Genomic DNA, 13,542 nt, shown 5'->3' with positions numbered 1-13,542 from the left:
ATTTCGCCCCTATCTGCAGAGCTGTTCAAACACAACATTATGAATGTCCAGAATAGCAGATAGTGGTTAACTGTTTTTAAAAATGGGTCAGAAGTTCCCATTGTTCCCCTGAGTTTGTTTTTTTTTTTTTTTTTTTTTGAGATATATTCCTTTCTATTCCAGCAGCTGAGAAAGTAACTCTCCAAATTAGTCACTTTGGTTCTTTGGTTAATTTGTAGATTCTTTATAGTCAATCAATTACCTAGGAAAGAAAAATTTTGTTATGTGTCAATTCCCATTGGTTTTTTCTTCTTTCTTTTAGGTGAACATGTTTGTGGAAGGATTCCATGATGCCATTCTTCTTTATGCTCTAGCTTTACAGGAAGTCCTGAAGATCGGTTTAAGTAAGAAAGATGGGGAAAAAATTGTTCAACAAACACGGAACAGAACATACGAAGGTAAGAGTTAATATGGAATTCCAGCTTTCAGAGTCAAAAAACTTCAGGCCTTTGCTCTGTGCAAAGTAAGGACCCATGCCTATTCCACTCCTGAGAGAGGAAAGCAAACATATGAAACCATGTACATCTTTAAGGCTGGCTCACATAATCTCAGCAGACTTTCTTTTTTTTTTTTTTTGCATCAACTGTCAAGATCTTGACTCAGTTCAAAAAACTCTTAACAATTTAGTGACCCTCACTGATGTTGTAAAGAAATACCAATAATTTTCTCAGGCTCCTTTTTTTGTTTTTGAAAAGATTACAGCTGCTCGCTTTGCTCATGTTCATCTATTAGTTCTCAGATTGCCTCATTTTTTCCATTTCACTTTTTTATCTTGAAAGCCTGGGAATCGATAGAAGCAAGCAGGTGCCAGGGTTGGGATTATTTTGTGTTTCTCAATGGGATTCCTTTGGGCCCTAGAAAGATTTCCCCCAGCCTCCTTTCAGGAGCTGTGTGTGTTGTCTCAGAGGCAGCAGCTGAACAGCACTGTGCCTTTCTGTGCCTAATCCTCAAGGCTGCAATTCTGCAGTGCAACTGGCACTTGTGTGTCACCTTGCTGATGCAAAGCAATGCAGACGCTTTTTTCAGGTAGGAGTTTTAATAAAGAAACTGAAGATTATTGGTTTCATCTCTTAAAATATTTCCATCCATCTCTTTAAAATATTTCCATCCATCTCGTACGATAGTCCAGTCATTTGATGTAGGACTGGCAAGATTTCCTGTGGAAATGCCTCAGAGAAGGAAACATTTCCCTTGGATAAAAAGTGAATGATTCATCTGAATGTTTAAGAAAAACCCCAGTGGCCAGGTTCTCAACTCTAAGAATGCATTGGACATAGTGTAGGAAGGCAAGAAGGGCAGCAGCAGCAAACCATTCTTCTCTTCTCAAATTGTGGTGTGCACACAAGGCAAAAGAGCAGCTTAAGGGAGCACTTAAGCACTTTAAAGCAAGGGATTGCTTTAAATTATCCTGGTTGCAGTCATCCCATAAGCAGCCCTGTACTATCTGTAGGTTGTGCTTGGCATCCCACTATATCTCTTCATATCTGTGGCTCCCCAAAACACTCTGTTTTAAAAGGGAGGGAATCTGGTGTCTAAGGATTTGCTTCTCTGTTTGTGCTGTGCATGAGCAGGTGCCCCAGCACAGCCTGTGTTTGCTCCTGTTCCTGTGCTCCAGGAAGCCACCAACTGGTGTGCCCATGCATTCTTTATAGTACCATGTGCTCCATGTGGACTACATGGTTGATTCTCACACCTTGCTTGTAAAACCCGGCAGGAGGAAATAATGTTCTCTTTCACGATTTGTGAAAACCAGATTGTTGCTGGTGGCTGACCTGTTCCACCTATTCTGAAAATGTAGCTGAGTTGGGCTGTGAGAGTGCAGTTGATCAAAATTCTTGTAAGTCATATACCTTTTCCTCTGCATGGCAGAACTTTGCTGGACATAAAATTGATGTTGAAAGAGGCCTTTAATTCAATGTTTTGCAGTCCCTTAAGGAAGATCATGCCAGTTTATTCTGCCTGTGTGCCCCTCTTTGCAGTGGATGCAGCATCATAGAGTATGGTTCATGCACACCCATCAGGTTCTGCTGCTGGACTGAAGCTTTGTCATTCCCTTTGACTTTTGCAGGCCTTGATAATGAGAACTCCAGTTTCACTGATGACATTCATTTAACTTCTGACATGTAGATATCTGATTGTCTTGGCACCTCATTTAGCAGCCTGCTCTGACTTATCATGTCTCCCAACAGAATGTAGATGCTGCTTCCTGCAGAATTCCATCTGCCTGCCACAGCTGTACAGACATTATGGGCTTAGGAAAGGATAAGGCTGAGGTGATAAAAGGATTTCTTAGTGATTGGGTTGTTAACAAGGTATAACTTCAGGGCACATCTGCTGGAGAATATTTGCCACTCATTGGCATTTCCTTTGAAAAAGTAGCAAAATTTTTTGTATCTAGGTATCTCACATAAAAAAACAGAAAGAAAGTTGAGATAAAATCATTCCACCTTCATGCAAATGCAATTCTTCATTAAGGTTATTTCAAAATTTCATACCTCTGTTTTTAAGGAAATAGCAACTTTTAAAATTTGTATTTCTGATTCAGATGAAAAATTGAAAAATTAATCTTTTTCGACTGAAAAAAAATTCCATAGAAACTCCAAGTTTCAATTTTAGAACCTCTTCTCAAAAACAGAGTTATGGTTTTCTTAGGTCACAAAAGTATCTCTTCCAGTTAGTACCTCCTGTCAGATCCAGAATCCAAATTGATGTGTAAACAGGGACATGACAGTTCTTCAAAGTGACCTCTTCTTTCAGTGTCTTACAGCCAAGTGCTTGTTATACCCATTCGATTTCCCTGCAGTAATTGAATTGACAACGGCTTGGTTACAGTTTTGTTATAATGAAATAGGTGCTTGATTACCACTACATATTTTGAAAACTACAGCAAGGTGAAATATTCCTGACATCACTAAATCTGAACAGATACAGGATAAATGGAGGTGTGTTAAGTCTGTTGCACACTCACTATCACCAGGCATGTTGGGGGAAATTTATACTCTGGATATCTGACCTCTCTTTTCTGATTGACTGTCACTGAGAGCCTGAATCTCCATGGCTTTATGCCCGGTCTAGGCATGTAGTTGGTGTAACATGGATGTATAGTGACGCCTGTTCGCCTTGCATGGGTGCAAATGGCTGTGCTTGGTGTCAGGCAGTGGAGGATCACATTTGAGAATATCTGAGATGAAAAAGTGTATCAGCAATTTTAAGATGTCTTCACCATAGTTAGTTGGTATTATTTGATGGATTTTAAGAATGTGTTTGACTTAAACATTGAGAATTTGAAGCCAAGCTTTTAGTACACAAGGACATACGTTTAAAAAGAGGTTCTGATTGAATACAAGGATGTGCTCATTTCCCAAGACACATAAACAAGTTGCCCCAGTGAGGCTGTGCGATTTCCATCCTTGGAGATTTTGGAGAGCAGATAAAACATTGAGCATTCTCCTGGGTGACTGCTCTGAACTGGAGGTTTGGCTCAAGATCTCCAAAGCTTCTTCAAACTTGACATATCCTGTGAATCAATGAGTCCTAGTTTCCCCAAAGTCTTCTAGAAATTGTAAAACAGGGAAGTGGAATGAGGCTCTAAGAATATAAACCAAACTGAACGCATTATGTAGTTAAGTAGATGAATGCAGGGCTTAATGCATATGTAGCGCACATGGTACCCCTTATCCATGCCATCTCCAGTATCCCATTAGGTGGACCCACCATTGGACTGGTTATATGGGTGCAGAAGCCCCTTCAGCCTTTGGGATCTATGTCTTTGCCTCTGTGTCCTCTGCAGCATATGAGCTGGACTCTCTTTATTGAGGCATCATCAGATATTTCAGGATTAGGCTCTCTATAAATAATTCACATTAAGTATATTTTTGTTTTAGTCTTACATGCTCATTTTTGGATTAGACTTTTCTCACGTATTCTCCAGTCTCACACGTTTAATATTTAAAAAGGAGAAATGTTAAGAATTCAGGAATGCAGACACCAAGATGAAATTACAATTTCTTCTGGAATGCCAACAAAAATGCAGGGAGACTGATGAGATTTCCTGTCATATCGGTCTGTAAAAACCTGTCCACTGTTTTCATGTTTTGCTTGGAAAGGCTCAGTATTTTAACTAATTAATCTTCTGATTCCTCACATGCCATTCTTTAGGCATTGCAGGGCAGGTGTCCATTGATGCCAATGGAGACAGATATGGGGATTTCTCTGTGATTGGAATGACAGACCCGGAGGCAGGCACACAGGAGGTAAGGAAACAAACATGATTGCGATTGGCCACTGATGAATTAGTAATTCAGTGTAAAGTAACATGATATCATCTCTTTACTTGGTGGCTTAATCTTAGCAATTTAAAGACCAATCCTTTCTGTAAAATACCTATCTTGAAGTAGTTATTTTAAGTTTTTTACACTTCCTTCTTTTCTTTAATAATACAACTTCGCATGATGCTAGCCTTTAACTTAAGAGTGAATTCTCACGAGCTGGCTAAGCACCACTCATTTTGAATATGATAAATTATTATTTAAAAATGAGTAAGACTTTTTTTTTATTGTTGGGAAGAAAGATTAATCTTACAGCAACAGTGATGCACAAGTTGTCCTGATGTATTAACACAACAAGTGCAGGTATTTCAATCTTATGCTGTGCTCAGCCACAAGCAGGAGTGCAGACCTTGCCTGGCTTTGTTTGTCAGGCAGACATTCCTGAGTGCCTTCTCTTCAGCGTTTAAGGAACATTTTTATCAGATGGCTCCATATGTACCAGATAAGTTACTCCACTGGATGCAGAAGGATTGGAAGAAATGGACTGTGAAAAGATCTGTGAGAAGCAGTACCAACTGCACACAGAGAATAGCATGTCTGGGCTGAGTTTATTAATACATGCAGTGCCCTAAGTCCAGCTGCAGTGGATGCTTTTGTTGCAAAATCAGCATCAGCCTCAGCTTTGCTGTTCTCCCCGTTTTCAACAAGCTCAAACAAAAAGTAGCAGTATCTGAGCTGGTCATTTCAATGTGTGGTTTTGAGTCCAGTGAAGTTACATTGTTGTTGGTACTGCAGCAGAGAAAAATTCAAGGAGCCCTTTTAAAAGTGTGAGGATGTCTTGTGTGTTGTAATGTGTAAAAGTGATAGAAAAACTACACCAGTAAACTGAAGACACTCCCAGGGCAGTAGGAGTACAAAATGATTGGGATAACTTTGGTGTGAACAATCTGTGCTTCTTCTGTTTGTTCAGCCCAGTAGCTTTTTATCCCATTTATCAATTTAATTTCCCTCTCTTATCATTCCTTTAATTTCACTTACAATTTAAACTACCTTTTTTTTAAAATATTACATTTATTCTTTTAACTAATTGTGGAATTTCCCTCTGCTTTATTAGGTACATAAATATACATGCAATTAACATTTTACACATGGCTACTTACTACTTTTGTCTGCTACATAATTTCTACCTTCATTTTCACTCTAAAAACATTGTTTCCTTGATAACTTGTTCTATTCATCAGGATGATGTTTTTCTGTGTTTGAGAATGTTTCTCAGCTGAACTGTGCCAGATGGATGGGAGTTTGGGAAGAGCTGTTTTCCCAAGTCTATTCACAGAGTTTAAAGCTAGAAGAAAACCTGGATTTCCTAGTTTGACCTCTGCTATATTAGACAAAGTCAGATTTCTTAACCTTTATGGAGCCCTGTGGTTTACATGTGACTAAAGCTCATACTGTAACAGGCATTTATTTTTGGTTTGGAGACACTGAAAGGACAGGGACTGCCTTGCTGGTGCCCTCAATGTTTGTTCCACAGATGAACCACTTCTGCTCTTCAAAAATCTATATCCTACTTATGATCTGAATCCATGCGGCTCCTGCTTATAGTTTTTTGTTCTGAAACCATTCTGCATATTTTCTTAAGTTGTGCTAGTAGAGGACTCACCCACTCCTGCTTGATAAATTGATCAGTCTCTTAATAAATAATCTGATGCCTGTGAATGGTCTTTATTTTTTCCCGTTTACTGGATTTGCCTTAATTTTTTGACAAATGTTGAACACATTCATTCTTCAAAGGATTTATATCCCAGTTTCAACTGCGAGAGAAATTAGCGTCTTTATTTAGTGTAAAATATACCTTTGTGTATTTAACCAGAGCAAACATTTTTTAAAGTCATTAGCTTCAAAATGAAATTCAGGAAAGATTTGAAGAGGCTGTCCATGAATTCTAAATCCAGTGTATTAATATCTGGGTTTTATCTGTGGGAGGACAAATAGATCCATTGTTGTGTTTCTGCTATTGCTTCTGACCACTTCAGTGTCACAGATATGGTCCTGCTGCTGTATGTAGATGTTTTTAGACATATTGCTGCAGTAGATACAATGTAGGTTATCTTGAATAAAGCCTGAAACTGCTGAAGACAGGACTGAAATCCTGAAGTGCCTTTATGAATTGGTATGAAAAAATCCAGCCTCTCACCTGCCAGCACCCCCAAGTCTTTCTGGGCAGAGCAGCTCTGGGTCTGTCCATGCCCAGTCTGGAATCTTGTCTAGCTTAAGCTGGGTGACAATCCTGAGCACTCAACTCACTATGGAGCAAATGAATAAAAGCCCAGGGAGAGTAGGAGAAATATTCAGAAGGTTAAAAAGCTTGTGTAAACTGGATTTATATAGAAGAGAAGCCTGAGGGCAGAATCAGATAAGAGCCTGTGAAAATGTAAAGCAGTGTTTCAGAAAGGAAGGGTTTCTATGACCACTGACAATTTGGTAACAAGTGATGGATAATTACAAAAAAATAATTTTATGTTACATGCTAGGGAAAACAACTGACAGTAAGGCTAGCTAAATTCCAGAATAATTGGTGCAGAAATTGTCAAGTCTCCATCTTTGAAGGCTTTCGTGAACAGATTAGATAAACATCTGTCAGGAATGCTTTTGTTCAGCTGACTCTGCCCTAGGGCAGGGCATGCACTGCGTAACCTCCCACAGACCCCTTCAGCCCTCTTCTCTGACATTCAACATCATGCTACAGCAGTTGAATGAGTGATGCTTCTTTCTTGTTTGCTTCACTTCTCTAAGTTGATAGGAAAATCTTTTCATCCCTTTCTTGTTTTGCATAGGTGATCGGGGACTACTATGGAAAGCAGGGGCGGTTTGAAATTCGATCGAATGTGAAATACCCGTGGAACCACGGCAGGCTGCGCCTAGATGAAAGCCGTGTTTCAGAGCACACGAACAATACACCGTGTAAATCATGTAAGTTTAGTGACTTAATGCTTCTACGCCAGCTCCAAAGGGGAGAATCCACGAGTTTCTGCAACATTATGGGCCATATTAAATTGTTCAGCACAGCTGTCCAACTGAGACATGGCAACTGGCTCTTTCTCTCCTGACTGCTTGGGAGTTTAAGGTCTGACAGCTGTGGGTAGTACACGGTCTGAATCACTTCCTTGAATTTAAACTTAACAATAATCATGCACAGGACAGAGCCCTGGAGGCTTTAGGTCTTTGCAGGAGCCTTTCAGCCAGAAAGAGGCATGTAACTGAAACCCCAGCAGAGAATAATCACACTGATAATTAGCAGCTGTGCCGGTGGGAGCAGTGTTCTCCCAGTGCAGAATCATTTTCAGTGTTATGAGAAGGCACTGTGAGGAGCTCAGTAGGCTGAGGAGGAGTGAAGACAGTTGAATGGGATGACATCTGTGAACTCAGAAGGCTGGGACTACCCTCCACAGGGCAAGTGTCTATTCTTTCCAGCACACTTGATGTCACAGACCATGTTGTAGTTAGTAGGACGTTGCAGGGAGATTGGGGTAGGAGGATGCTGATGCCTCAGTGACATAAGATGGCCTTAACTTTTCACAGGAGACAAATTGCTAGTCTGCAGTGAAAAGGTAACTCCAGCCTGATAATTCTTGAACCCTTGAAAAACTGGTGTGAACACAGACCATCTGCTTCAGTGTGGTGTAGCTATGCACCTACTTCCTTTTGTACAGACAGAATCCCCTCGAAGGGTCAAGGATGAAGGAAAAGGAGGGAACAGTTTGATTTCCTTCTCTGTTCCTTTCCATAAACCCAGGTGGGAGTGGAAGTGGGAGTAGACTACATGCACATAAAATGCCATTGTTCTTCAGGAGCTCTGCACTTCCCAGAGACAGTCCCTGTTTGGCCTCCCCTTCAGCCACTGTATCCCTGTTCTGCCTCTGTTGAGATTTGAAGCAAGTTGAAAGTCATATGGCTTTAACTTGGAACAACATATCTTAGGAAATTAGAAATAAATGAGGAACTATTGGATAATCATAGTCATTTTAATAAACCTAGGTGATAGAGGGTTATGATTCTAATCCAGGTAAGATGAGTTTCTTTCTGTTACAGTGACTCAAGGCATATTCAGTGCTGATTTCTATTATGTGCATCACTGTAACCATAGTCAGTGTTATGATTCAGACCAAGCTGTCCAGGCCAGTTACCTAATAATATTCCCTTGTATCACATCTCCAGAATTGTGCCTTCATCTGACACTGATTTGGGGGCTTTTTCAGCCCCAAGTAAAGCAAGGGCAAAAAGTAAACATGCAGACACTGGAACAGGTTCTCATAGAGTCCCAAGCTCTGAAAGGCTGCAGTTATGATCTAATGTTGGTCATTAATTTCCTAATTGTGTGTATTTTCCAATACATGAATGCAGATAGTTCTTAATATAAACCCTGATTGTTTATTTTCCCCCTTTTCAAGCAGGTGGTCTAGGAGAATCAGCAGTTACAGGAATAGTTGTGGGCGCCTTGCTTGGAGCAGGATTGCTAATGGCTTTTTACTTCTTCAGGTTAGTCCAATTCATTGGAAGTTCTGTAAACTTTTTATTTGTCATCCAAACTTCTCAGCTTCTGGCAGAACGTCCTTAATGGGAGACAGAGAGGCACCATAATAGTGTGTGGTAACATTTTCACCAGAGACAGTGAACACAATTTGATTATCCTTTTGTGTTTATCCAAGTAATTTTATTGACTTGGGTCTTCATCCTGTAACTACTTATATCCCTAAGTAAAGCTACTCATGGAAGTAATTCCAGTGAGTTCCAGACATTCACAGTTGCTTTAGTAAAGTGCCCTGGCCTTGAAAGCTGCCTTTGTTTGCTGCTCCTTGCCAGCACAGTTGCGCAGGCTGTGATTTGCAAGAGATTTATATCATTTTTCTGGTATTGAATAGAATTGTACTGCAGAACAGAAAGAGATTTCTGTTTTGGTGTAAGAGAGCATTTGGATTCCAAAGCTGTGCATTTAACTTAATAAGCTGAGGTCAGTGCAGTGCAGGGTGATCAGTGTTTTATTCATGTTTAAGTTAAATAATTCTTACACTGCTAGTCAGCAAATGTAAAGTCTTGATAATTGATCCTGTACTGATGGAATAAAATAGTTATACATATTCAGCCCCTTATGTATACAGTAATTTATTCTCCTGCTATGGAAAAGTTAGATAGGAGAGTAGAATTAACCTCTGCATACAAGAATCAAATAATTCAATCAATTAAAAAAACCCAACTGTTTATAAACAATGTTAACAAAATAAAACAAGCAAAGCCTGCTTCAATTCACCAGGACACTTTCAGGGTTTCAAAGAACCAAGCTTATTCATCAGGTACTTACAACTGACATGCAGTTCATGTCATCTTCATGTAAAAGCTAAACCAGGTCTCTTAGAAGTGCCTGTTTCTCTGGTTACTGAAGAAAGCTGTGGGTGCTGTCAGATGGATCTATATGCTGGAGATGTCTAAAGACCTGTGGGTGAATTTCACTCTGGAGATCTGATTGCAATTGCTCAAAGCAGGAGCACAGACAACCTCCTTATTCCACCATTAGAATAAATATTTGAAATCTAACAGATCAGGATGTGTGGGCCAGATTTTCAGAAAATGTAGGTTTAGCATTTGTGTGCCTGAAGTAATTTGTACTTGCAGTTTCTGTAGCTTTTAAACTGTAATTATAGCCTTCTGATTACCTTTCATTTAGATATGTAATTGTCACAGATGAGTATACAAATACAGTTTTGAGTGTGCATGCAAACAGGTAAAAGGGGAGTAGTTCTGACATGTAACTTTGACCAGATTTTAACTTAAACACCTGTATATCTAAAATCTGGACCTGTCCTTGTGCAAGAGCTACTACTGTGCGTGCTCTGACCCATTTAAAGATCTGACTGAAAATATATAAAGAAATTAAACAACACAGGTTTTTCAAGTTATTTTCAAGTATTGAGGGAATATTTTCGGAACATTTAGGTTGCCACTTTCTATTCAGCCATATTGCCTGAATCAAAACCTTGGTGCTGTGGAAATCTTTCTTCCATTGCTGCATACCTAGCTGTGACTTCTGCTACCTGTGCTGGTGGAACAGGGCTTTCCTTGGCATACAAGGTTTTTGCCATGCATCTCCTCCAGCAATACAAGCACATGGGGCTGGACTAATGCCCTTCTGGAAAATTTGTCCTGAAACTGAGTAGAAGCCTAAACGTATAAAATGTAAATGTGAATCAGCTGATGATTTTTGAGGGGAAATTTGGGTACTAAAGGGGAAGCTAAATGGCAGTCAGAGGGTTTGTTTGATGTACAAAGCATAGCAGAATTCTTCAAAAGGGCCAAGAGGAAGACACACAGGAAGAGCTGTGTCTGATACATGAGCATTTGTGTTTATTTCTTGTCTTCTACATCCCTCTTCTTAATTCATCATGTTACCTCTTCTGACATTACAAACATCATAGCTTTCTCAGAGGGAAATGGGAAGATTAGTTAGTTAATACTGCATTTCAGTGAGAAATGCAGCTGAATAGTCAGATCTGTTGTTTGAACTCTGCAGAAGGTTTCCCCCCACCCAGCATACTGAAAAGAAAATTGGCTTTGATCAATATAAAGCAGTGAAGTAACACAGTTCACATGACATTTCACAAAAACTCCTAATCACTTAGATCAGAACTTTTCAAAGAAGCAAATGTCCGTGTCTTAGTGCTTTGAGACTGCCATGTAGAAATTAACAGGCATTCTTGAGCCTGGGTAAAATGTTCTGAGGCAAACTACTTTAATCTTTGACCAGGGTTTCACATTCTGCCACGTTTCATTTTTCAAATGGCACCCAGCTGTCCCCTACAGGCATTCTTCATAAGGGAAGTCTGTTAGCCCATAGCTGGAGAAGGATTTCTCATTCTGTTCCTCTCCTTTCATGCAGAAAGAAATACAGAATAACTATTGAGAGACGAACTCAACAGGAGGACTGTAACATGGGGAAACATCGGCAGTTACGTGAAGACTCCATTAGATCTCATTTTTCTACTGCATAAAGAAGAAGATGAAAAAGAATCCCATTCTTCCTAGGGAAAAGAAAGAATTAGAGAAAAGGACACAACCAAAGACATCAGTGTAAAAAGAAGAGGCTCTTGAAGAACTCACTCTTTAAGCAGTAATTTTGTCTTAATTTCTTTCAGAAGCTCAGGAATGATTTACTAATCACATTATGCCGCATGGCCTTTCATCTCACAAGAAAGAAAATTATGCAGTTTGATGTTATAGGATGTACTTAATATGTAAAGACAGTATTTCCTAAGGCATATATTAAGGCTAGCAGACCTTGGTTTAGTTGATGGGGAATGCCTCATTTTGCTCCTTTTTTTTTTTTTTTTTTTTTTTTTTAGCTTCTACCACCTCCTTCCATATTTGCATCTCACCCATGGGTATCAAATATGGTTTCAGAGGCACAGGTGCTGGTTGCTGTCAAAAGGAAGAAAGGGATTTGTTTGGGGTGTGATCCTGCATCACTGAATCACTGACATTGATAACAGGGGATATGAAAGTTGGTGTACGGGCCTTAGTTCTGGGAGAGAACTGGCACTTGGTTCTAATTAATTCCTCTGAGAAAGTCAGGCAGGTGGAAGCACATGAACCTTTCTTTCCTTGTTTGTGTGGCATCACAGTCAAAAGCACTGTTTCTCCCTCTTAGCTGGTGGGACTTAGGAAAAACTCCAGTGAAGGATGAGGAGTTTCACACATGTGAAATAGTGACAGAGAAGACAATCAGGTCTCTGGAGAAGACTGACTAATTCCTCAGTCTTATATGTGCTTTGCCACACTCTTTTCTGTCCACTGCCATGACTTTTCAGAGGGGCAGATGTAGTCCATGTCAAGCCTGCTCCTGTTTCCAGTGAAGTCAATGGTGAAATCCCATTAACTTCAGTGAGCACTTGGACTGCATCCATAACTGTAAATATGAAAGTGTTTGTATAGCTGATGCAATTCAAAAGGGGATTTTTTTGTGTGTATAAAAATGACATTCCATGCTACCATTTTATTTTTTAGAATATTTTTAATCTTGTATTTTTCTATTAAAGTATCTATTTTTGCTTTGGTAGGATTAAAAATTAAGGAAGAGGACGTTTTGAAGACATATTTTGTATGATAGGAGTAATATGCAGGGAAAGTCAACAGCTGTAAATACGTCTTAGAACCAGTATTTAGGGGAGGAGAAATGACTTTGTGATGGTAATAGATTTTTTTGCCCAACTTTTTTCTCCAGGCATGTGCAACATTCAAATAGTCACTTAAACAACACAAATACAGTTATTGAATTTTCACATGTTAAAGAGTCCTATAGAAGTCAGTGGGATTTAACTATCCATGTGTGTACAACTAAACACCCAAGGAACTACCTTCAGGAATCATGGGTTAAAACACTATTTGAGGCTGACTTTAATCCTGTTGCCATCAGTACCCTTGGAAATTTTGCCATTTATTTTACCAGAAGCAAAAATGAATCTGTGTTGAATTAGATACTGACAGGTTATTTTATATTAGACAAAGGAGAGCTTTGCACTTTCTAGTCAACAAATGGAAATGAACCATATTTACTGCAAATGTGGTGAAGAAGATCCATGAAAGTATTGTCAGTGGGGAAACATAGCTATGAATATGATTCTGAGAGTCCATTAAATATTTTGGTTTATTTTATTCTGATTCCATAAGCAGAGCTTTCTGGTCTCAGCAGTTCCAGTCAGACTTGAAAGTTAATCTCAAAACTGGCTCTGAAGCCTGATTTCTGCAAAACTTCTAGGCCCTGAAAGTCAGTTGGCCAGACTACCAGCTATGAGAAAACACTTTGGGATACCCGGGAGTGAAGAGCAAAAACTCGCTGTGTCTGCTTTCTGACACCTTTTATTTGTTGTTGGACATAGTTCTTTTCCTTACATTTCAATTTATTCTTGGCTTATGGAAGGTTCATCAGCTGCCCTTGTGATATATTGTCCTATGTCCCAGGCAGCCAGAGGGCAATGCTTCCTGACTGTCAGGGCAGCTCCAGTACAGGAAATTGATTTCCAGCATCCCATTTCCCAGTCTGGGCCTGTGTGACCTCTAGAAAGGTGCTTTAGCCAAAGCAGTATGGATCAGTGGACAGTTTTCTGAGTATTCTCCTTATTTCATGGGCACCAGAGAAGAATGGTATTCTCTTTATATCATGGGCACCAGAAGTAGGCTAGAGCAG

The 13,542-nt window shown here is 39.6% G+C and overlaps 1 protein-coding gene across 2 annotated transcripts in view; it reads left to right on the top strand.

The window, feature by feature from the left end:
- Positions 1-12,434, top strand: part of NPR3 (natriuretic peptide receptor 3) — a 38,424-nt gene extending 25,990 nt beyond the window's left edge. Inside the window, exons 4-8 of one of the 2 annotated variants that reach the window (XM_068177603.1) lie at positions 302-437; positions 4,198-4,292; positions 7,145-7,280; positions 8,762-8,846; positions 11,239-12,434. In XM_068177603.1, coding sequence (XP_068033704.1) covers positions 302-437; positions 4,198-4,292; positions 7,145-7,280; positions 8,762-8,846; positions 11,239-11,350 — 564 coding nt within the window. In that variant the 3' untranslated portion in view covers positions 11,351-12,434. Of the gene's footprint in view, positions 1-301; positions 438-4,197; positions 4,293-7,144; positions 7,281-8,758; positions 8,847-11,238 lie in introns of both variants that reach the window. The other variant, XM_068177602.1, reaches the window with a different exon arrangement.
- The last annotated feature ends 1,108 nt before the right edge of the window (positions 12,435-13,542 follow it).

This window comes from Anomalospiza imberbis, chromosome Z (genome assembly GCF_031753505.1).
Source record: "Anomalospiza imberbis isolate Cuckoo-Finch-1a 21T00152 chromosome Z, ASM3175350v1, whole genome shotgun sequence".
NCBI classification, from domain to species: Eukaryota; Metazoa; Chordata; class Aves; order Passeriformes; family Viduidae; genus Anomalospiza; species Anomalospiza imberbis.
Note: the sequence above shows the minus strand (reverse complement) of the source record. Positions and strands in the feature narration are given on the sequence as shown.